General features: G+C 38.5%; 3 protein-coding genes across 5 annotated transcripts in view; 2 read left to right on the top strand and 1 right to left on the bottom strand.

The window, feature by feature from the left end:
- The first annotated feature begins 1477 nt into the window (after positions 1-1477).
- The window catches only part of LOC131427460 (kinesin-like protein KIF3A), an 81777-nt gene continuing 58378 nt past the window's right edge, over positions 1478-24876 (top strand). Inside the window, exons 1-2 of the mRNA XM_058590664.1 lie at positions 1478-1634; positions 1693-1905. Coding sequence (XP_058446647.1) covers positions 1629-1634; positions 1693-1905 — 219 coding nt within the window. The 5' untranslated portion in view covers positions 1478-1628. The remainder of the gene's footprint in view (positions 1635-1692; positions 1906-24876) is intronic.
- LOC131427462 (polycomb protein Scm-like) lies at positions 5966-6541 on the top strand. The gene is made up of 2 exons (XM_058590668.1): positions 5966-6112; positions 6186-6541. The coding sequence occupies exons 1-2, from the start codon at positions 6089-6091 to the stop codon at positions 6399-6401; spliced, it is 240 nt and encodes a 79-aa protein (XP_058446651.1). The 5' UTR covers positions 5966-6088; the 3' UTR covers positions 6402-6541.
- The window catches only part of LOC131427461 (uncharacterized), a 51114-nt gene continuing 33473 nt past the window's right edge, over positions 7236-24876 (bottom strand). For 2 of the 3 annotated variants that reach the window (XM_058590666.1, XM_058590667.1), the window contains exons 2-5: positions 23820-23953; positions 8008-8168; positions 7815-7943; positions 7236-7757 (exon numbers count right to left, since the gene is read on the bottom strand). In XM_058590666.1, coding sequence (XP_058446649.1) covers positions 7649-7757; positions 7815-7943; positions 8008-8168; positions 23820-23936 — 516 coding nt within the window. In that variant the 5' untranslated portion in view covers positions 23937-23953 and the 3' untranslated portion in view covers positions 7236-7648. Of the gene's footprint in view, positions 7758-7814; positions 7944-8007; positions 8169-23819; positions 23954-24466; positions 24506-24876 lie in introns of all 3 variants that reach the window. The other variant, XM_058590665.1, reaches the window with a different exon arrangement.

The following is a 24876-nucleotide window of genomic DNA, read 5'->3' as shown; positions in this document are numbered from 1 at the left end:
TGTTGAGACGATGTTTTCTGTACACAAATGGTTACCCAGTAACTTAACTCGCTCAGCGATGCTTTTGAAACCGATTTGCAGGTGAGCTGAACTCGGTGATGATGAAGTACGGAGTTGATTATTGCCAGCCCTGGTAGTAGTAAAATAAAATAGGTTAAGCTGCGCATTCAATCTTGTCTTGGTGGCATTACATTCCTTTTGAGGAATTTCTGTTTCAACAGACTTCGCAGCCGGTTCATAGCGTGCTGAATCATTGCATGGCTAGTACTACGATCCTACTGACACTAAGAATCCTTCCAGGTCGTAGTTCGAACATACGACAACTGACTTTTAAGACCTAAGCTGTGCTATCAGCGAAGCACTTATTCTGATGACATAGAAAACGATATCTCGCTACCTAAAATCATAGTGTCGTTGACCAACAATTTGTATATGGGTACTTTATTCCAGTTTCAGATATTAAGAGCAAATTCAGCAGCTGCAAGATTCATATGGGTGGTCTATAATGTAAATGAAACTGAAACAAACGTATCTCCAGCAATCCGTTTTAGTTTTATTTATTCGACCAGTTCTACTGTCAAATTTAAAACTGGTATACATTGCCGTTCTATTTTTTCTATATTTGAAACACAGATAAAACGCTGCTGGGGCTGCCAGTTTATTTTGCTATAATTTCTAGATTTAAATTTTAAAACTGACATAAATTATGCATTTAGAACTAGAACACTCCTGAATATGCCCTAAAGCGTAGTGAATTGAATTTGAACATGAGTATGAATGTGACTCATAAATGGGTATTTTACATTAGCCGTGTATATTGATAAATTGTAATTGGGCTAACTTCACGAACGATTTTAAGCTACCAGTGTTACCAAATATTTTACACTCTGAATATTTTAAAACATTCCAACTTTTCTATGAATTCAAACCCATTAAGAAAAAATTTCCATGTAAGGTAACGGTACCTGCATTCATTTCAGCTCCAGTAGTTATCTCATATACGAAAACAATTAGTTAAGGTGATTTTTGGTATCTCTGTTCGATAGATTTACCTAAGAAGTAAAATGAAATTAGGTGTTTTCGCGTCGCTATAACAGCAGTATTGCACAATTTTCGAACAATATCCAACTTTATCATAATTCATTGATTGTAATTCAAGTAATCGCAAAATAACATGGCGACTCTACTAAGGAGATAACGCATCATTTTCTAACATGATTTATTTGGTTTTACTTGTGCCATGTTTATGTTGCATCGGCCTAAAACTTCAATGTGTCGCAAAAAACTAGTACATATGAACTTCGAAAAAAATTATGCCAAATATTCTTTTAATTGCAATTTTTCGAAGTATTGTGTGTTTTTATATCCATGATAAGTTTTGATAATTTATGTTCTTATATTGCATCTCTTGAAACTAGCACTTTTTGCTAAAGTCCTAGGTTTCAGTGCAATCTGACAACTATGCGACCTGGTGAACGGTTGTCAAAACAAATAGAAAACAGAAAAATGCAAAACGGATCGAATTTTCAGGTCGGGTTTGTTTGTGCAATCGTTTGATTTAGTGCATGGTATTAAATGAGTGAATTTTGCAACTGAAATTGTCTCTAATTGAACGAAAAATCGATAAAATGCCGGTAAGTGGTAGAAATATCAAAACTATCACAGTATAACACCGCTAGATGCTTTTTTCAGGAAGAAACCAAGGTGGAAGGAGAAATTGAAAATGTTCGGGTAGTGGTTCGAGTCCGTCCAATGGACAAAAGCGAAACTGATTCCGGTTATCAGAACGTAATCAAAGTGGACAAATCGAACCGTTCAATTACTGTTCAAAAACCGAATGTTAGTCTCAGTGAACCACCGAAGGTGTACTTTTTCGACAATGTCTTCGGCGAGGAATCCACACAGGTACGTTTTTAATTGCATTCCGTCAAATTTCAGATGTTCGGGAATCTTGTTAGTGGAGCTAATTTATTCTGATTTATCAGTTTAATTGAAACTCAAATGCAAGACTGTGTATTGAAGTTCTTTGAATAAAGTTATTCATTCCGGATGCTAATTGTAAGTTAAAACCTGTTAATGTTTTTAATCGATTCACATTTAACATTTTATGTTAAACTTACAGGGCATGTTAGGACCTTTGGTCATGGTCGATGTTATTTTGCCGATTACTCGACTTTCAATCAACGAATTGTGATAAAATCGGATACAATATCTTTGCTTCGACCCTAAGAAGAAAAACCATTGAAAAAATATTTCGAAAACTGTTCAATACTGCTCTTATAGTGACGCGACAATTCTGAAATCCTAACAATAAGCCTTGCCTATTGAAGTTGACCAATTATAGTTGCTAGGGAGTCATCCAAATACTGTGCGTTCGATTGGTTCATACTCCGTCTCCACGTTTCATCTTCCGTCTCCTCTTCGCCATAGATTGTTAGCAGCACTCTTTTTTCAAAAAATACTTTGAGTGCGTTGATCCTCCGCCAACTCCAGGTCTCGTGGCCATAGAAAAAAAACCAGTCTAATGAACGTTTTGTAGATGGTAAACTTCGTACGGTGGCGTACTTTACTCGATCGAAGGATTTTTCTGAGTCCAAAGTACGCATGATTTCCTGCTAAAATATACCTCTTTATCACACTACTGGTATCATTGTCGGCGGTCGCCAAAATACACGAACTCGGCAATCACCTCGATATCGTCGCCGTCTATAAATATTCGTGGTGCGAGGCGTTGTGTTCTCTAAACCCTCTTCCTCTCATGTATTCAGTTTTTGACGCATTTCTAGCCAGTCCGATACCTAACTTCGGCTTTCAATTCGATACATGTTTCCATCATCTTTGTAAGGTTACGTGCCACAATATCAACGTTGTAAGCGAAGCCAAAAAGCTGCATGGACTTTCGAAAGATTGTATCACTCGTGTCGATCCTCGCTCTTTAAAGTACACCTTTCAAAGCAATGTTGAACAAGTGACAAGTGAGTTTATCACCGCGAGAGCATCCCAAATACTCGAACGTAATTCATCACTCTATCCATTGTTGTTTTGACCAATCATATTCATACATAACCTGCCATAGCTGTTTTCGATTGATTGTGTTGTATGTCGCTTTGAAGTCAATGAATAGGTAATGCGTGGGTACGTTGTATTCACAATCCTTCTGTGTACCGTAGTGGCGCGGGTCACCATAAATCCCGCTTAGTACGGCCCTATGAATTCCTTAGCTATTGGTGTTAAACGACGATAAAAGATTTGGGAGATTACCTTGTAGGTGGCGTTCAGCAATGCGATTGCGTGGTAGTTGCAACAGTCAAACTTATCGCCCTTTTTGTAGATGGGACATATCACTTTTTCTATCCATTCCTGTGGTAGGATCTCGTCCTCCCAAATCTTAGTAATCATCATGTGCAGCACTCTAGCCTCTAGGACTCTGTTCCGGTTTTTGTTGATGGTAAAGGTTTGTTCGCGACAAAATTTGGACATGCCTAAATACATAAATCTGAAAATACTGAAACTGATTAACGTATGTTTGTTTATTGTGTAAAATCGAAGATGGTTTTTTAGATCGAAGATGGTGTCGAAAAAAAAGTGATTTGTGCGGTCGCATAGGAAATCCGGATCTGTCACAATGATGCCAAGTAATTTCATCACAAATCTATGATCGAACCAAACATCTGTCTGTGCACACCTCCTCTAACATCATTGTTCAATCCACGTGTAAATGTGTTGGTGTGGCTATTTTCATTTTTGTGTGCAGAGTTGCAAACTGTTTTTTTTTTTCAAAATCTGTATTTGGCGAAAAATGTACAATTTCTATCTCGAAAAATCAAACATCGATTTAGTGAGGAAACTGATTTTTCGAGCAAAAAAAAAGTAAAAGGTCGCTCAACCTGGTTTACCCCTTTGGAATCAAACACAAAAACTGAAAATCGGTATTTAACTGTATGAAAATTGAAATATCGGTATTTTGAGAGAGCATATCTGTATTCCTGTTTCGAGTCCAAAAATCGGTATAAATACGGTATAGTTGGCAGCGCTGGTTGTGTGGTGAATGCTAGTGTCAATTGTGTCGCAAATACCCAGTGAATTTGAATTTATTGAAGACATATTTGCAATAAAAATACTGCAATGCCAAGAGAACACTTGAGAAAGGCATAAAGTGTTCATGAAAATCTATAACATGTTATGGAATTGTTTTCGGCTTGATTCATAAGTTCATAGTTTACGAAACTCTATATGCTTTTTCCGCAGTGTATGATTTCGGCTCGCACACATTCTAATTTCGTATATGAATAGATCTGTGCACTCTGCATCTGCGTAGGTAACAGAGACGTCAAATCGTAAACAAAAATAAAAGATTTCGCTACTTTCAAACACTTTGTCAGAAAAATATTTTCTTTGTGTTTCCCTTTGCACATTCTAGACTTTTTGGGGTACAGTGTCATGTTAAAAATCTGACTTATTAAAATATTTTCTGCCTTTTTATTAAGATATATTCTGACACTAATTTGGGCTCATTTTTGACACCAATTTATTCAGATTGATTCGATTAGTTCGCAAAAGCATGCTTCATCGTTTATGTCACATATTCGGAATCATTTCTCAAACCAAGCGCTTGATATTTGCGTTGCATTTTTGTATGAGAAGAGTGATGCTATTCTAAAAACCTTAATTTTCGAGCTGTATGTGGTTATGACATACTACTAAGAATTTTATCATAAAATTCTGAGCATATTTCCGATGATATATTGAAAAACTCGTTGGAAGATGTACGCACATAAACACAATCACACAAACACATACGCACACAGGCATTTATTTTCCGATCTCGTCGAGCGAAGTCGAGTGGTATATGACACTATAGATCTCCTAAGCTCACTTACAACATTATATCTCCGAAACCGGAAGCGACGCTTCTTTTCCTGATTCTAATCAATAAATCTTCCAAATGGTGTGCTTAAAATTGCAATTCAAGAAAAGCGAAAATCGTAGTCTAAAACTTTTCCGTTTTCCTTAAAACTGCCTGAGAAAAATTATTTCAGTTTCAGCTTACTTCCACTGACACATTTGATTTACAACAAACACATTCCTATATGAATTTCCTCTTGCAGAAATTATTGCGATATAAAGATTTACGTACCTTTTATACGTAAACCCGCAAAATGGGAACCTTTAAATTTAACACGCGAAAGGCAATGGATATGAAATGTTGTCATAAAACTATTTGTTTTTTTTCGGATAACTGCTTTTGTAACAGAAAATATTTGGTTTTGTTTATTTTGTGTAGCGCAATCTAATACAAATGCATTGAGGCAGCGTTGCTAACTTTTTTTATTAGGGAATTAAAATCTACATTCATAAAATGTAAGCAATTTTCCATCAAACGTTGGTGAAAAATTGATCAAAACTGATATTTTATCCAAAATTTCAGGCTTAACATTCATTTGAAACTCAATCGTGCAAGCCACTTTGATAAACTCGTTGCACTGCATATGTGAATACATACACGGAACCGCAAAACAACCTAATTTTAAGTACATTCCACCCAATTTGGGGGTTCCGTTCAATAACCTATTTTTTGGTAAAGTGGCTCTAGGTAGTTTCCGTAAGGCACGTGGAAAAAAATACTTAAAGATTAGTTATATCTACTCAATGGTAAGTTATATTTACTCTACAGTTGAGTCGTATTGACTCAATTTCAAGTTGGTACGGTTTACTTTATTTTGGCTTATTGAACGAAACTCTCGCTGTTGGGTGGTTTTGCTCTTTGTATTTTGACAACAATGGAAGGAGCGAACGAAAGAAAAGATTCATAAGAATTTAAAATTAAGTAAAAAGAACTCAAATAATAGGTAGTTTTTATTTTCCGTGTAGATCTATGACATACACTCAAATAAAAATTCACGTTCGATTCACTTGAAAAATCACGTAGAATGGTTTCAAATGTCAAATTGATCATTTTACGTGACGAAAATGAATGTTATACGAACATCCCCTAAAATGAATATAGCCATCACATAAGGTTTACGTGAATTGACCAAATGTCAAACAATCTACGTGAATTTCCAGTGTGAAAAACTCGATTTTGAAAATGGCGAGCAGTGGCCCTCGAAGTGTAAGTAGTGTAAATATTTGCGAGAAAAGTTATTTAATTACAATTTTTTACTCCATCGACCGGACCATTCCAGTATGAAAGTTTCCATGTGTTCAACTGGACCGAGTGCCTGCGTGAGTCCGGAAGTTTACCCGCTCCTGCCGAATGCTTCAAACAGGCCGTCGGTATGAAGCTAGAGACACTGGAACCATGTAATGCGACTTCATTCTGCATCGGTAGTGTTGTGGGAGTTCTTGGATCTCGACTTCGGCTTCGGTTGGATGGCAGTGACAACATAAACGATTTCTAGAGGCTTGTCGATTTGAGATACCACGACGTTATTAGTTGCTTTTTAAGGCATTGGAATTATATGACAATTTTCTGAAATAAATGTTTTATATTTCATGGCATTTTTCATTTCATAGATTTATATCAAAATCTGGAATCTCCCTTTCGACTTCAACCAATATATAAAATTGTAGATAAATGTGATATGAACAGTACATTACATTTTACCTATGAAACACGTAACTTTTACTGGATTATGCATTAAACAGCTTTTAAATGCCAGTCCATTAAAACCTACGTGAAAAGTAGGGTGGAAAATATTCACATAACTTTTCACGTAACTATAATATGATTATTATTTTGAGTGTACGTACCAAATAAAATGTACGTAACACACAAATTACCAACACAAGTTAACTTGGTTTACTCTTGATCCTTAAAGTGATCCACCTGTAGGTTTGTTTTTTTTTGAAACGGTCTCTTGTTTCGCGGTCATCTCTAGAATGAGGAAATTGCGAGTTCGTTGAGAGATTCTGTGGATTGCTTGTAAACTTGTCGAGTGATTATTAGGGATAGACTTTGGAGACGGGGTACCCTTCGACGTTTGCATCTTCCGATTCATTTCCCTCAAGTTTTCAATAATCTGACTAGTCCTAAGGTAGAGTTGCTGATAAGAGTTGGCGCTTAAGCCACTTGTTCATGAGTCCGGGAAACGATACGGGAGATTGTCCAATAGCACTATAGCGTGCACTATCCATCTATTGTAAATAGAGCATTAAAATACCGTTCTCTGATCAATAAGTTGAACATGGTTTAGCTCCCGGACTTCGATTTGGATCAGTAAAACGTCGTTCCCTTAGTTTTTTCTCAAAAGAATATTTATTCACGATGGCTTATCTACGATGAAACAAACTTGAACTTGTGCCTTTTTGTACATTCGTTTTAACACTAGGTCTTTAATATGGCTTTTAGCAACACATGCACTTAGAGGTGGCAGTCCCCAGTTCGATGTGAAATGTTTTTCTTCGAGTGCATTGATCAATAATTTAAAATACTCTTGAAAACAATATAATAGTTCATTCTTCTTAATGCTACTTTTTGGTCCATATATCTATGAGTTTCTCTGTTTAGATTGTCTGCAAAATTGTGTAAAAATGTTTGGACGGTATGATTTCAAGGTTTTTTTTCCCCGGTATGGTTGAATGTTGTGCATAATGCTTCAGCAATTATTTACAATCTTACAGTCCTACATATCGGATCTTCGCTGTGTTATTCGATGTCGCCTTTTATGCCCAACCGGACGGTTGTAATCAGATCAATCAAAAACAACAAGGATCCGATGATGGCCAGTGATCCCACAGCACATTGGAAATCCATTCTGAAAAAAAATAATGCAATTAGTATGGTGGTCAAAAAAAGGTATCCTGCCACTTACCGCTGTGTGTTTGGTGGCCAATAACTTTTGGTTTTTGCATCCGACCAGTCACTGAGAACGCAAACTGCTGTGGCTATGTACATTATAAAAGCTATCAAATTCAGCAAAGATTGTAGCTTCCACGGGACACTGGAATGTTCAAAAGAAAACATTGAAATAGTTGCTTTGCGATTCAAACTTCCGGTGGGTATACTTTTCTCGAAGTAATTTGCCGAACAGATAAATTACGGGGAAGATTAGGAACGTCACAAAGGTGGAATAGGCAAGGGCTGCTGATCGTGCGGACACGAACACTCGGAATCGAGAATTGTTGGCTGGATCGTCAATCAGTCCGATGCAGATAATGGCGACGATCTGTAATTACAGTGTAAGCAGAAAAAAAACAACAATTTAAGTCATTGTCGGTTTGCAGCAGTTTTAAGTGGTAGCTGTAGGTGTTGCCGTCCCTAACGTGACTATAACTGCCCACATGTATGTGTTATGAGTACGCACATACTATTAGGAATTTGAGATTCTTGAAATCGCTGACTTCAACTAAGTAGGCTTAAGCAGATCTGTTAGAGCTTGAGATAGTAAAATATCTATTAAAAAACTACAACGTCGATGTGCTGAGATCCAGTAGTCATTTTTTTATTCTAGTTCTCATGTACGAATGTAGATACTGATTCACGCTGAAGAATGCTATCGATTGTATTAGCAGGTCTTATATAACCGACTCGTGATCACTCGTACTGCACATTTAAGACGAAAAACTTTTAGCGTCGCTGAAAGCGTTAAAAACGAAACAAACAGCTCGATCTTTATTATTTCGGTCTTGACTGACTGTGGGGTCCAGAATGGCTGTTAAAGGAATATCTAGAAAATAGCTGGCAGTTAGTTAATAATTGTGAACAAACTGTGTTTCGTGGTTGTATGAAGCTATGTGTTCATCTGCCGCATATTCAGTAGCAATTACAAAAGTTACGGCGCTTGCGGCTGCCAGTTTACCTACTATATTTACGTCTGGCACGATGACTCATTTTTAAGGGTGATTCAGTGTCGACCTGTGCTATATCTGCTGTCAAAGATCAATCTCGAAAGCGTATCACAATGAGGTGTTTATCATAGAATAGTAACGTACATGAGAAAAAAGATCGCAAAGTTTTTGTAACGTTGTTGATATAAACTGGGATGAGGCTAACAATCGGAAGTCGAGGATGACTTATACGCTACATATTTCTGCACGTGGAGCTAATCTAATTCGCACTTACTTCTAATCAAATATATTATCATATATCTCGATTGATTTTTCATTAGGGCGTATAAGCAAGTGACAGTTTCTCTTTGTTTACTTTCTCTTCTATTAATTACCAAACGGTTTCCAAGGGGCTGGGGTCCACTAGGAGATTGATAGTACCTATTAGCTCTCTCCGGACAGTACCAGCCTAGATGCCGTGTGGAATCCGGCGGAAAAAAATGAACCAAGAATAGATCCACTGGGTTCCTACATCCATGTCGTAAAAGGCGACAATTGCAGGAGTTTCTTTTTCCTTTCAATTATCAGATATTTTCAATGTTTTACTTCTGATTACTCTATTTTACTAAATCATCTCTTTATTCAACCTATCAATTTCCGTCTAGCTTCGTAGAAAAGTTTTATTAGGAATGATTTCTTCTTCCATGTTATTTTTTTTTTTTATTCAAGAATATAATGTTTAAGGCACACTGCTTAAGCTCTAAGATGCCAAGGGCTTCTACTAATTTAAAATTTACGACTAACTTAAAACTAGGGTTGTATCATTAAGTAATGTCATATTTGGGTCACAGTGGTTGACTTTGGCAGATCCAGCCTTCATGTGGTGATCGGCCGGTGATCTGAATATTTCATGAGAGTCTTCCATATGGCGTTGGTGAACATTCATGTTGGCCGCATTCTTCGGTCCGTGTGGGTCCGCGGGAAACACCCCCAGGTTACGAATACCCGACGGGTGGCCCGCATGCTGTTGATAAGTTTCCGTGGGCGATGATGGTGTTGTTACAGAAGAAAATGAAAAAAAAATATAGCGAAGTAAATATTGCGTAAAACGGAGTAAAAAGGGGATATGGGAATGAAATGACTAAAACGACAGAGATCTAATTAGTTGACATCGAGATGGTGAAGAGACGGGGAGGGGGAAGCGAAGGTTAGTGACAGCAAAAAGATCTTGTTAGTTCCGATGAAGATGGTGGACAGATGAGGAATCGGGATAATCGGCGGAAGTTAGTGTCGAACCAGCAGTTGAGAAATAATTCTTAGCCACAGTTGAAACAACGTCGATAAATAGGAGGAACTTTCTAAGCCAGATGTAACAGATTACACTTGTATATTAATGTGTTTGAGAAACTGGTATATGAGAAGCATATATGAACTATCCCGACTCGCCAACACATCCCGAACCGGAACCTCAGGCGGTCTACCTCGGGCCCTGAGGGATTCCAGTAGCTTCGACCTGGCGTCGCGATACTCTACGCACGACCACACGACATGCTCGATGTCCTGATAACCGTCGCCACAGGTGCAGAGCCCGTTCTCCACGATCCCGATACGCCGGAGATGTGCGTTGAATGTATAGTGATTTGACATGAGTCGTGACATAACGCGAATGAAATCACGACTCACGTTCATCCCCTTGAACCAAGGTTTCGTCAATACCTTAGGGATAATGGAGTGTAGCCATCGTCCCAGTTCTCCATTGCTCCATGAAGTTTGCCAACTTTCGAGAGTTTTCTGACGAGAGATACTGAAAAATTCATTGAAGCAGATTGGTCTTTCATAAATATCACCTTCTAAGGCGCCCACTTTAGCCAATGAGTCTGCCTTTTCATTGCCCGGAATGGAACAATGCGAAGGGACCCAGACTAACGATATTAAATAAGACCGTTCAGATAAAGTACTCAAATGTTCCCGTATTTTCCCCAGGAAATATGGGGGATACTTTCCTGGCTTCATTGCCCGGAGAGCTTCTATTGAGCTTAGACTGTCCGTGACAATGAAGTAATGGTCTTTGGGCAAGGTTTCAATGATCTCGAGGGTGTACTGAATAGCAGCTAATTCTGCGACGTAAACTGAAGCCGGATCACTGAGTTTGTAAGAAGCGGTGATGTTTTGATTGAAGATGCCGAAGCCTGTGGACTTGTTAATGTTTGATCCGTCAGTGTAAAACACCTTTTCACAGTTGACTGTTCTAAATTTATTATAAAAAATATTTGGGGCCACTTGAGGGCGCACGTGAGCCGGAATTCCACGAATTTCTTCTCTCATGGATGTGTCGAAAAACACAGTAGAATCAGAAGTATCCAAGAAATGAGCACGGTTGGAAACAAACGAAGAAGGATTAATATTCTGAGCCATGTAATCAAAATACAAGGACATAAAACGGGTTTGAGAATTAAGCTCAACTAACCTTTCGAAATTTTCAATCACCAGAGGATTCAAAATGTCGCATCGAATGAGCAAACGATATGAGAGATCCCAGAACCGGTTTTTCAATGGGAGAACACCCGCCAGCACTTCGAGGCTCATCGTATGAGTCGATTGCATGCAACCCAAGGCAATACGCAAACAACGATACTGAATTCTTTCCAGCATGATGAAATGAGTGTTCGCCGCGGATCGGAAGCAAAAGCATCCGTATTCCATCACGGACAATATCGTTGTTTGGTACAGCCTGATCAGGTCTCCTGGATGGGCACCCCACCACGACCCGGTTATTGTACGAAGAAAGTTGATTCTTTGTTGGCATTTTCTTTTCAGATACCTAATATGACATCCCCAGGTGCCTTTGGAGTCGAACCAGACCCCGAGATATTTAAATGTGAAGACCTGAGCTATGGTTTCACCCCCTAGTTGAAGCTGTAATTGTGCTGGTTCTCGCTTTCTCGAAAATACAACCAGCTCAGTTTTCTCCGTAGAGAATTCGATACCCATTTGAAGAGCCCATGTGGATAAGTTGACAAGAGTATCTTGTAACGGCCCTTGCAGATCGCCAGCTTTGGGTCCTATAATAGACACAACGCTGTCGTCGGCAAGTTGTCTTAGCGTGCAAGATGTGTTGATACATTTATCGATGTCGTTTACGTAAAAATTGTATAGAAGGGGGCTTAAGCATGAGCCCTGAGGAAGACCCATGTAACTGAATCGTATTGTCGACAAATCACCATGCGCGAAATACATGTGTTTCTCAGACAATAGATTATGTAAAAAGTTGTTCAAAACTGGCGAAAGACCATGCTGATGCAGCTTCTCAGATAAGATATTTATAGAAACTGAGTCAAAAGCCCCCTTAATGTCTAGGAAAACTGACGCCATTTGTTCTTTACGAGCAAATGCCATTTGAATTTCTGTTGAGAGCAACGCAAGACAATCGTTCGTTCCTTTACCCCTGCGGAAACCAAATTGTGTATCTGAAAGTAAGCCATTAGTTTCGACCCAATTGTCTAGACGGAAGAGAATCATTTTTTCGAACAATTTCCGGATACAGGAAAGCATAGCAATCGGCCGATACGAATTGTGATCGGAGGCTGATTTTCCTGGTTTTTGAATGGCGATCACTTTCACTTGTCTCCAGTCATGTGGAACAATGTTGTCCTTAAGGAACTTATTGAATAAACTCAACAAGCGCCTTTTGGCGGGGTCAGGCAGATTTTTCAACAAGTTGAATTTTATTCTGTCTAATCCCGGGGCTTTATTGTTACATGACAAGAGTGCAAGTGAGAGCTCTACCATCGAAAACGGTGATTCGTTTGTATTTGGTGTCGCGGCGCGGGTGATCTTCTGTTCCGGAACAGAGTCTGGGCATACTTTTTTAGCGAAATCGAATATCCAGCGGTTGGAATATTCCTCGCTTTCATTCGTGGTGTTATGATTGCGCATTCGTCGGGCTGTGTTCCAAAGAGTACTCATAGATGTTTCTTTCGTTAAGCCGTCTATAAACCGACGCCAGTAACCGCGTTTCTTGGCTCTAATCAAGTTCTTAGTTTTAACGTCTAACGCCGCGTAATTCCGGTAATTATCAGGTGTTCCATTTTTTCTGAATATTTTATACGCGGAGGCTCTCTCCGCGTTTAAATTTGTGCACTCTTTGTCCCACCACGGGTTGGGAGGACGGATGTTAGTTTTCGCGCCGGGTACACGTTTCGTCTGAGCTTGAGTCGCGGTGTCGAGAATCAAGCCAGCCAAAAACGTGTACTCTTCCTCCGGAGGAAGTTGTTGAGTTCTTTCAAGTTTCTCAGATATCGAGGTCGCATAGCTATTCCAATCAATATTTCGTGTGAGGTCATACGAAACATTGATTGTCTTCGATGGTTTTGAGCCGCTGGTGATTGATATTACGATCGGTAGATGATCGCTACCGTGGGGATCAGGAATTACCTCCCACGTGCAATCCAACCGTAGCGATGTCGAGCAAAGGGATAAATCCAGCGCACTTGGTCTTGCTGGTGGTGCAGGAATCCGTGTCATTTCTCCCATATTCAAGATTGTCATATTGAAGTTGTCGCAGATATCATGGATCATAGTTGATCTGTTATCATCGTGAAGACAGCCCCATCCCGTACCGTGTGAGTTAAAGTCTCCTAAAACCAACGTCGGTGCAGGAAGGAGCTCAATGATATCACTGAGCCACCGATGCCCAACCGAGGCTCTTGGGGGAATGTAGATGGAAGCAATGCAAAGGTCCTTACCTTTGATTGTAACATGACATGCGACAACTTCAATACCTGGTATCGAGGGGAGGTTAATGCGATAGAAAGAATAGCACTTTTTGATCCCCAAAAGTACTCCTCCATAGGGATTATCTCGATCCAGACGAATAATGTTAAAATCGTGAAAGTTTAAGGGTATTTCAGAAGTTAGCCAAGTTTCGCACAATGCAAATGCGTCACATTTCAGATTGTTTACTAGAAATTTAAATGAATCTATTTTTGGGATAATACTTCTGCAATTCCACTGTAAAACAGTGATTAGATCCGTGACCTCAGTGGATGATTTAGCCATCGAAAGATACAATCGCTGAAAGAAGGGGCCAATTTGCAGTCAACTGCTTCAAATATGTTTTTACTGTTGGCATGAAAGCAATTAAAATGCTTCTAAGAGGGACTGAAATATTGAAAGTTGTAAAAATCCAGTCCACAACATCAGAGAACTTTATAAGTCCAGCACCTAGTTGGTTCTCTGGTGGATTTTCAGGGACGCTTGGGGATTTTTTAGTCCCTGGAAGCGGTGGGAATTCCATCTCGGAATTGAGTTTTCCGAGACCAGGAGCTTTTTGCTTCGGTGATTTTTCCCGATTCCCGTTAGCTGTAACTTTTCGAAGCCCTTCGGAAGACACCTTCGAACCCTTACTAGGTAGCTTATGAGAAGATTTATTCATTCTTTTCCTACAGCTATGAGGGACCGCTGAAGATGGACCTTCCAAAGGGTCGTCAGAATCGCTCTTGTCAGTTGACAAGCAGGCATATGGATTCGTTGCCTGTTTAGGAGGGGTGGCACTCTTAACCATCTCGGCAAAGGAACGCTTGGAGTGTTCCTTCAGGGAACGCTTCATCCGATCTCCTCGCAGTTTGTAAGCGGGACAGTCAGAGAGGTCATGCGGACCCTCCTTACAGTAGAGACACTTTTCAGCATCCTTACCGCAAGAGCCGTCCGCATGAGCTTCCCCACAGTTAGCACAACGTGGCTTATTGCTGCAATGGGTAGCTGTATGCCCCAGTTGTTTGCAATTGGTACAATTCATTATCCGGGGTACAAATAAACGAACAGGCAAACGAACCCGGTCCAAGAGGATGTAGTTGGGCAATGCCGAGCCGGCGAAGGTCACACGATAAGAGTCTGATTGGGGATAAGACTTTGTTCCATCCCCGGCGATCGATACTGAATGCAATCGCTTGCAATCCAGTATCTTGACATTCTTAAGTGAGGGGTCTTTAAAACAACCCGCCCCGTACTTAAGAATATCCTCGCAAGTCAAACTCGAATCGGTGACCACACCGTCGATTTCGACTTCACGAGCTGGCACGTAGACGCGGTACTCCAGCGTAAAAGGATCATTTTGAACAAGCTCATTAGCCTGTTTTGAGCTGGTAAACAGGACCCTGAGCTTGTCTGGCCGTATTCTATCTATACTTTTTATGGTATTATATCGCGAATGCAGGTCCCGCGATATTTTTAAAATATTCAGTTTTTTTTCCTTTGATTTGGTCCGGAAATAGACCGCGTAAGGCCCGGCCGGTAGTGCGAGCCCATCAGGATAGCTCTTTATGCGGGACTTTTTACTGACAAGGGAAGTCTCCATTTGAACATCGGGAGCGGGGGGGGCAGGTTTTAAATTAGACATAGCGGAACTACTTCCGCGCAAAAACAAATGATTCGGGGGGAAATATAATGGTCAAATAAAGAAATAAAAATAAACGAAGTAAAGGTACTTAACTAAGATCCAACGGGGGACACCAAGCTGGACTTCGTCGATCGGCGTATCGCCGCTTTGATGATGTGCAAAAAACCTCCGAGAGGAAAAGGCACACTTATTTATAATCCTCACACTTGGCCTTGATCGGCGAAACAATAATCGGCTAACGGTACCGTTTCGATCGACCGCTCGCAATAAGGCACTGTTCTATTATATAATGCGAAAAAAAAACCTCTCAGAGGAAAAAGCACTATTGTCTATCACACAATATCGTCCGACCACTTTATCACACACACACAACTGGTTTTCAATGCTTTCGCAGTAAATCCAAATCACGTCCGTTCGCTCGGAAGGTTGAAACGGCAATGACCTTCCATGTTATTGATTGTTTTTCAGGATTATAAAATGAATGATAAAAATCAACCATTGCGCAAATCCGTTTATATTACAAAGTTAATAACAGAGATGACATGTATCGGTATATTGAATACATAGTAAAAAACACTTGATATTAATATTTCAAACAGTAAATTAATATTTTTCTCGGTAGCCGGCTGCCCAGATCAACTAATATAACCAATTAATAATTTTAATAAATAATTAAAATAATAAAGCGGAAATAATAAAGAATCAAGACGCGTGTGAAATCTATTGACCTTTGTTTGGTGATTTAAAATGATTTTATAATAACTGTTTAGAATATTTCAATGCAATGAATCAACTTTTTTGTCTAAATCCTATTCGCTCGTTTATTTTGTATCACGTAGTTTCATTTATAAAAACGTGCTTAATCCACCTAGCAGTGAGATGATACCTTTTTGTCTTTCTCATATAGAAAGGTTATGCAATCACTTGAAAAACCGACTAGTGAAAATTGGCCCGGAGGGCCAAGTGTCATATACCATTCGACTCAGTTCATCGAGCTGAGCAATGTCTGTGTGTGTGTATGTATGTGTGTGTGTATGTGTCAAATAATCTCACTAGGTTTTCTCGGAGATGGCTGAACCGATTTTGACAAACTTGGATTCAAATGAAAGGTCTCATGGTCCCATACGGAACTCCTGAATTTCATCCGGATCCGACTTCCGGTTCCGGAATTATAGGGTAAAGTGTGTTCAATATTGTACACCGTCACTTAAACCGGCGAAACAAAAAACGTAAAAAAATTTCTAAACTGGTCTCAAAACCACACAAATCGAAAGTCATTATCAGTAGGCAATTAAACAAACCGATTCCGGGTATCCTGGTTCCCGGTATCCGGTTCCGGAAGTACCGGAAATAGTGGTCATATATACCAAAATAGATCTCATTCACTTTTCTCAGCGATGGTTTGACCGATTTCCACAAACTTAGAATTAAATGAAAGGTCTCGTGGTCCCATACGGAATTCCTGAATTTCATAGGGATCCGACTTCCGGTTCCGGAATTATAGGGTAAAGTGTGTTCAATATTGTACACCGTCACTTAAACCGGCGAAACAAAAAACGTAAAAAAATTTCTAAACTGGTCTCAAAACCACACAAATCGAAAGTCATTATCAGTAGGCAACTAAACAAACCGATTCCGGCTATCCTGGTTCTCGATATCCGGTTCCGGAAGTACCGGAAATAGTGGTCATATATACCAAAATAGATCTCATTCACTTTTCTCAGCGATGGTTTGACCGATTTCCACAAACTTAGAATTAAATGAAAGGTCTCGTGGTCCCATACGGAATTCCTGAATTTCATCCGGATCCGACTTCCGGTTCCGGAATTATAGGGTAAAGTGTGTTCAATATTGTACACCGTCACTTAAACCGGCGAAACAAAAAACGTAAAAAAATTTCTAAACTGGTCTCAAAACCACACAAATCGAAAGTCATTATCAGTAGGCAACTAAACAAACCGATTCCGGCTATCCTGGTTCTCGGTATCCGGTTCCGGAAGTACCGGAAATAGTGGTCATATATACCAAAATAGATCTCACTCACTTTTCTCAGCAATGGTTTGACCGATTTCCACAAACTTAGATTCACATGAAAGGTCTCGTGGTCTTATACGGAATTCCTGAATTTCATCCGGATCCGACTTCCGGTTCCGGAATTATAGGGTAAAGTGTGTTCAATATTGTACACCGTCACTTAAACCGGCGAAACAAAAAACGAAAAAAAATTTATAAACTGGTCTCAAAACCACACAAATCGAAAGTCATTATCAGTAGGCAACTAAACAAACCGATTCCGGCTATCCTGGTTCCCGGTATCCGGTTCCGGAAGTACCGGAAATAGTGGTCATATATACCAAAATAGATCTCACTCACTTTTCTCAGCAATGGTTTGACCGATTTCCACAAACTTAGATTCAAATGAAAGGTCTCGTGGTCCCATACGGAATTCCTGAATTTCATCCGGATCCGACTTCCGGTTCCGGAATTATAGGGTAAAGTGTGTTCAATATTGTACATCGTCACTTAAAATATTTTCGGTTACAACAAACATTTAAATCGTAATTTAGAGTGCGTACTAGAAGAGTTTGAGTGTCATGTTAGTTGGTGGCCGTACGAACCGACTTTGGTTTGTGGAAATGTGGATGACTCACGCAATCAAAGCATTGTTTTATTCTGTATGTTATACTAGTTAATGCACAAACAATCTCTTGGTTTGTTTCAAAAATTGAAGAGATAAATTTTGAATGGAATACCACAATATTATATGTACATGAGAAAGGCATCATTACACCACTAGGTGGATTAAAACAGGTTTTTTATCAATCCGAATGTGTTTTTTTTTGCATGACTAAAAAAAAACGCGAAAGGTAGATGCATAAACGAGTGACTGCATACTCGACAGCCGGCTGTCCGGAGTTTTGTCAATTTCGGAGATTGACTGTTTCGTGCATTATATTGCCAGCACAAAGTAACACATAAAACGATAATACTTTAAAACATTCTTGGTAGCCGGCTACCCAGAGCAATAAACAAATGATAACATTATTAAAACATTTACTAACAAAGTATCCTCTCCTGTGATGCATGTGGGAATGCAGAGGATTCCTCGGTTCTTAGTAGCAACATGCATCGAACTAACAATCCTTTCCCTCCCAAGTAGATCTGCATTCGGACGTGGCCGGCGTCGGTATTGATCAGCATGCATGGTTCAATACAGTTTGCACAGTGTGAAACAATGTGTTATTCCCAAACATGTTACTTCAAAAAATCATTTTGCAATCTCAATTGGTCCAGATCAATAACGGAGTAGCAACACACGGGCGGTCTCTAATGCTAATGCTAATGCTAATGCTATTAATTACCAAACGGTTTCCACGTTTATCACTCAACTCTTTGCATAAAATGATACCCGAAACTTTCGACTTTCAAACAGAGTAGTGAAATCAAAGAAAATCTTTTTAATCACATCACAATAATCGAAAGAGAGAGTGATTAAAGAGAAACTGTCACTTGCTTATACGCCCTAATGAAAAATCAACCGAGATATATCAAAAAGGTTACTAATTCGAAAATGTTCCCTTAATTGCATTCAACGTGCCCTGAAAATTGAAATGTCATAAATCATTCAGCAAGATGTCCTAGTAGAGGTGTGTACATTTCCATAATGAAGCGTGTTGTTTTTTCCAACAAAATTGAATATCGCGTACGAAGAATGCAAATCAAAATAACGAACCGTTTCATAAAATGTTGTAGAATTACTGCATTTACGTTTTTACATTCAAGAGGTATGAAGTTGCTCGCGTATGTAATGAATAATACTGAAAAGCCACCCGTCAACTCACTTAGAAAACTTTGTTTTGTGCTCTCAAATATACTGTATGGATCACTCTTGCGATTCACGAGGGATATCACAGAAAAGTGCGGTGGCAAAAAAGGTTACTAATACACTATAATTTTTTAATGCACATATGACAGTTTTCCCAATCAATATATATTACTCGATATACACTGCACGAAAAAATTAGCTGTAAATACGGTTTAGAATCGCAATCTGATACTAACTCGGATGAGAACATTTTTTTTTATAAAAATCCAAAAGCAAAGCAAAGTCTTGGCATTACATTCATTCCGTGGAATTTGGCCTTTCTGTTTCAACAGACTTCGCAGCCGATTCTTAGCGTACAGAATCATTGCATGACACTACTACTGACACTAAGAATCCTTCCAGGTCGGGGCTCGAACATACGACAGCTGGCTTGTAAGACCAGCGTCCTATGCATTGAACCGTCAACCCGGGACGAAAAATCCCTATTTATATTAATATGTGTGATATGTGCATGCAGAACTAAACAAATTATTCTTAATGTTAGTTCCAGAAATTTACCAACATTTCCGAATTATTTACTACATTTTCTTGATTTGAAAAATTGCGTTTACGGTGATAGAAATATACAATATCAGGTTGTTTAATAAATAAATAGATGCTTCAAAACAAAACAATTTAGTATATTAATAAACCATAGTTCGCCTCAACGAGAGCTATCAGTTGAAGTGAAAGTTATAAGTATAATTTGTTCTTTTGCTTACTGTATTGCACTTATCATACTATTTATTAACATTTTTTCAGTGCTAAACAAACTTTATATTTGTCGAATTTTGGAATGGTTCGTCAATTTCAATTATTTTTTAGAAAGTAAATATTGATTTTTCAAATTTTGACTAAATGATTAAACTATTCGCAAAACAGTTCACAGCAAGGGGCAGATCGCTTAGTATACAGGGTCCGCCATGTAACTTTTTTTTAAACTTGCAATAAAACTCAAACACAAAATTTATTTTTTCATATTAAAGTACAATCCTTCCGATTAATTGTGGAATATAATTTCATTCAAATGGCTGCCTCGGTTGGCCTTGCAGTACGCCATACGATCGGTCCAGTTTTTTAGTACATTTTCGATTGTATGCAACTTTATTTCAGCCATGGCTGCACGAATGTTGTCCTTCAAGGCTTTAGTTGTCTCTGGATTGTCCACGTAGTGTCAGTAGAATCGTAGCACCAGCCATGCAATGGTTCTGCACACATTGAATCGGCTGCGAAGTCTGTTGAAACAAAAGGTCAAATTCCACTACAGGAATGTAATACCAAGGCTTTTTTTGTCCACATAACACTTATCTTTGACAGCCCCCTAAAGATAATAGTCTAACGGCGTCAAATCACAGCTCCGAGGCGGCCAAACGACATCCGAATTTCGACTGATAATTCGTAACGGGAAGAACCAATCGCTAATCATGGCGCGATAGCGCTCGTCATTGACCGTGGCGGCGGCTCCTGCCTCATTTTCGAAGACAAATGGCCCAATGATACCGCCAAACCAAAATCCGCATCAAACCGTCACTCTCTGAGGATGCGTCGGCTTCTCCATGATAACGTGCGGGTTTTCCGTTCCCCAAATGCGACAATATTGCTTATTAACATACCCGCCGAGATGAAAATGGGCCTCATTCGAGAAGATGATTTTTTGGCAAAAATCGGCGTCTTCTTCAAGCTGATTTTCAAAGTAAAACTGCACTATTTTTTTGCGTTCCTCAAGCGTATACACAACCATTTTCGTTCAGCGGAAGGATAAAACTAAGTTTCTGTCAAATCAGAAGTGACATTAAGGTTACCAATGTCGAAATAACCGCTAGTTAAAAAAAAATGTTAGATGGCGGAGTAGTATTGAGCCATTGATCAAGTTGAAAGATCAAATGGCTGTCACTTCTGGTTCCGGAACTATAATGATATAAGCGACATAAACGGCTCTACTCTTTTGTCGCCCTTTTTCTCTCCGATGGCTGAACCAATTTAGCAAGCTTCGACTCGTTCGAAAGATACTATTGGTTCATTAAACACGTTTGAAATCCAAATGGCTGTCACGATTCCGGTAATATAGTAGTATCAGTGACGTAAACGACAAAATTCTTTACCGTTCAATTTTCTAGAATCGGGATAAACCGATGGCTCGTTCGAGACTACAATTGGGCTGCGGTTCGATTTCGAAGATCATATGGCTGACACGTCAAGTTTCGGAGAAGCATGCTTTTTTTAACTACTCGAATCAATCAGAATGAATTGGTTTAAAAAATAAGTGTCAAAAATTATCTTAACAAAAAAGGCAACAAAATAATTCAATGAGACTGTATCGATGAAAAGAAGAGGAAGGCATTATTACACCATTATGTGGATTAAGAACAGGAAACAACGTACGATCTAGACTATCTTTTGAAAAGGGTCCAACTTTTTTAACCAATTTCAAATTTCAAATTGTCGAATGATTACAAAGCATAAAAAAGTGTTATAAATTAGTAATTTTCACAAAATCAGTCGAAACTACACTGAAAAAAAATCATTTTAATAAAATGTTGTCCCAAGATAGGTTATGCTGCTCCGTTCATACATTACAAACAAGATAAGCACTTTCAAGAAAAAAACTCTAACACTAACTTCTAACAAAAACTTTTTCTAGTCATGATTTTTTTCTCAGTGTCTTCTTATCGTCTTCTCAAAATCACTGTGATCCAAGAATCTAATTAAATTCTATTTCTGAAGAGATATCACGGGATTTCCTATTGCTAGTTACCCGATATTTGCAAAAAGTAGTGGACAAGAAAAAGTTTTAGCTTGAAACACCTTTCTTTCCCTAACAATGCCTGGATGGTTGGAAGAGAATATAATTACCTACCTTGGGACGAAATGAAAATGGTTTTTTTTTTGTAAATAGACTTTAAACATTGAAAATCGTTTTTTTTTTTCAGTGTAGAATTCGAATAGATACATCAAATCGTACTCGGAGTTGGCTGCCTTCAGACTTTATCACAAAAATCCACTTTGCTTACTTTGTTTTTTGCTATAAAAATTTTGAAAAAATTACTAACTCTTCTACTAATTTTTCTTCACTGAAAAAAATGAAGTCAAATTACTTCAAAAAAAGATTTCACACAGATTGAGTTTCATTGGAATCTTATATGATTATGACTTTCAGTTTAGTTAAGGTTTAGTTAAGACACTGGATAAAAAAATCAGTTTTGGCAAGAAATAGTTATAGTATAATTTGGGTAGTGTACAGTGTATTGATTGGAAAAACTGTCATATGAACATGAAACAATTTGCAGTGTATTAGTAGCCTTTTTTCTTCTACCGCGCTGTTACTATGATGTCCGTGGTGAACAGTCCCGTACCCAAGATTTCATTTCGGGAGAATAAAAAATAATGTTACTGAAGATTGCTTATGTACCTTATTCTCGGTGTTCCTTTTACAGCTGTTTTTAACATACACTTTAAACTTCTCCACTCCAGTGCACTGGAACTGATATTGTATTACATTTCATTACGTTTACTGTCTTGTTATTTCTGTAACACATGACTGAGACATTTTAAATAATTATATGTTTTTGATTTCGGGAGGGGCCAGGGCCCCTTGGCCCCCCCCCTCTGGGTACGTGACTGGTGGTGAATCGCAAGAGTGATCCATATTGGCCTCCCAAACAGAGTTGCCATGTTATTTTTTCAAAAATCTGTCTCTGGTTCGTAAATTTATCTGGATTCGTCTGTGGCTGACTATATGCAAATAAAATTAACCGGGCTTCATTTTCCGTGAGCAAAAAAAAGGTCTCAGCACCTATCGTATAAAGGCCAAAAGCGTAAAGACGTTGTGAGATCTGACAAAATCTGGTAAAATTTGTAAAATCTGGCAAAAGATCTGGTTAGTTAGAACGACAAAACGCATTTTTCCCCCGCTCAATTTTCTCGAAAATGACTCAACCGATTTCAACAAACTTTGGCTCGTTCGAGAGTTACTATTGAGTCCTGGATCGAGTTCGAATATCAAATGGCTGTCGCTTCCGTTTCTAAAAATTCAATGATATAAGTGACGTAAACGACAATACTCATTACTCGCTTTCTCTCGGATATGGATGAACCAAATTCAGAAAATGATCAATGATTACGTACATAATACATCTGTATTATTGCTGATACATTTGGTTCGAGGAATGGTACTAAATATGTGACGTAAGCGCTCAAGCAAACTTTTGTAAACTACTCGAATCTATCTGAATTAGAGATAGACAAAACAGTTCATTTCAAAGAACCGTTCAGTGATGCAGAGTTCTATTAAAAGAACTAGTTCTCGAGAGCCGTTCGTTCGTTCTTTGCATAGTTAATTTGCCTGTTGAATGACTAACCGAGATCTGAAGTAGAACTGAGGTTTCGTAGTTTCAAAAAGGATAGCGCGACTTTGAACTGAAGAACTACTGTTCTCAAAAAAAAGAACTATTGATCATTCATTCTTTCCAAAGAACTAGTTCTTTTGAACCGTTCGCGAACGAATTGCCCATCTCTAGTCTGAATTATCCTAATAAAACAAAGCAAAAAATGTTTTAATCAAACTGTGTCAGTGACTAGAGGAAGAGTGAATTAAGAATTGATTTTTGGAAAACTTCAGTGTATTAGATCATAATTCATCAATACTTTTAAAAAAATGTAAATTAATTTTTTTTAATTTGATCTATAGAAATATCTGAAAATACGTTTAAGGTTCTGATAAATTCGTACTAGTAAGTCATGTGCAGTTTACATTCTACCGTTAGAGAAATAAACTTCTCGGCCACTTACCACTTGGAGCAGTTTGCAAACCGGAGAAACAAACTTCCCTATGCCACTGCTGTTGAAGTAATCCTTTCGTAGTCCTCGGTCTGTTTGGTCGGTTCCACCTTGCTCGGTACTGGCCATTGTAAGACGGGAGATTTCTGTACAAACGAAAAAACAAACAGAGAAGCGCATCAAATTGACATCTTTGTTCGGAGACTTTCCGGTAATCAGCGAAAAAGTTTATCATGCATTGTTGCTAGTTAATAGTAAAATCACTTTTTTCCGTGTAAATAATTGCAATCTTCGTCGATGATTGCCACGCACACGTAAATTAGTGGGTAATTGAGTTAAACTGTGCTGGTATTTGCGAGTGTCATTCGTTTGTTATTGTTCGTTTCATCATTATAGTTGTACGCAAAAGCCATTTTTTGTGTGTGGTGCTTTACCGAAAAACATGTGGTTTCGTCAAGGTGTCAATTGACAAGGTGGCACTCGTGAGCGTCAGTTTGTTTATTCAAATTTTGTGAACTTCGAAACAGGATTTGATGTTTCTGGCGTTTTAGAAATTTAGAACGGAAATTTTTAACCACTCTGCAAACGATCACTCGTGTTTGTAAAAGTTAAATTTTAATGGTTCTAGCTATGTTAAATAAACTATTTCCTACGAGTACCTATATTCATTGTTGATCTGTTCTGTTTGAAAATGAAACCTAGAAAATATGAATGATGCATTAGATTGACTTCGAATGACTCAGCATATATGAGGTGATTTTTAATTGATATTAAGAAAATATGTGTATGAAAATTTGTAACGTGGGAGTCAGAAATTTTCAACTGTCCTGTAACACTAGATTCACTCTCGATTTGCAAATGAGACTAATAGATAATTCAAGTTGTATCCGTTGTTTTCCTTCTCGTCTTCTATTGTAGGGTTTGATTTTCTTGAATCATAGAAATCAACAGCTTAATGCTTAGTGTCAATTCGAACCAGCAACACCTGTGGTTACTGCCGAGAGATGTAGGAAGGAAAATATGCTGCCGGTTTGTGGTTGTTTCTAATAATTTACTTCATTGCTCGCAG

This window comes from Malaya genurostris, chromosome 2 (genome assembly GCF_030247185.1).
Source record: "Malaya genurostris strain Urasoe2022 chromosome 2, Malgen_1.1, whole genome shotgun sequence".
NCBI lineage: Eukaryota > Metazoa > Arthropoda > Insecta > Diptera > Culicidae > Malaya > Malaya genurostris.
The sequence above is the reverse complement of the archived record's forward strand: the minus strand, read 5'-3'. Positions and strand labels throughout refer to the sequence as shown.

What these genes read in the sequence shown, in the direction of transcription:
- LOC131427462 (XM_058590668.1), top strand. Translation starts at nt 6,089, where the DNA reads ATGGCGAGCAGTGGCCCTCGAAGT. An exon ending in CGAGCAGTGGCCCTCGAAGT is followed by an intron (nt 6,113 to 6,185) that starts GTAAGTAGTGTA and finishes GGACCATTCCAG; the next exon opens with TATGAAAGTTTCCATGTGTT.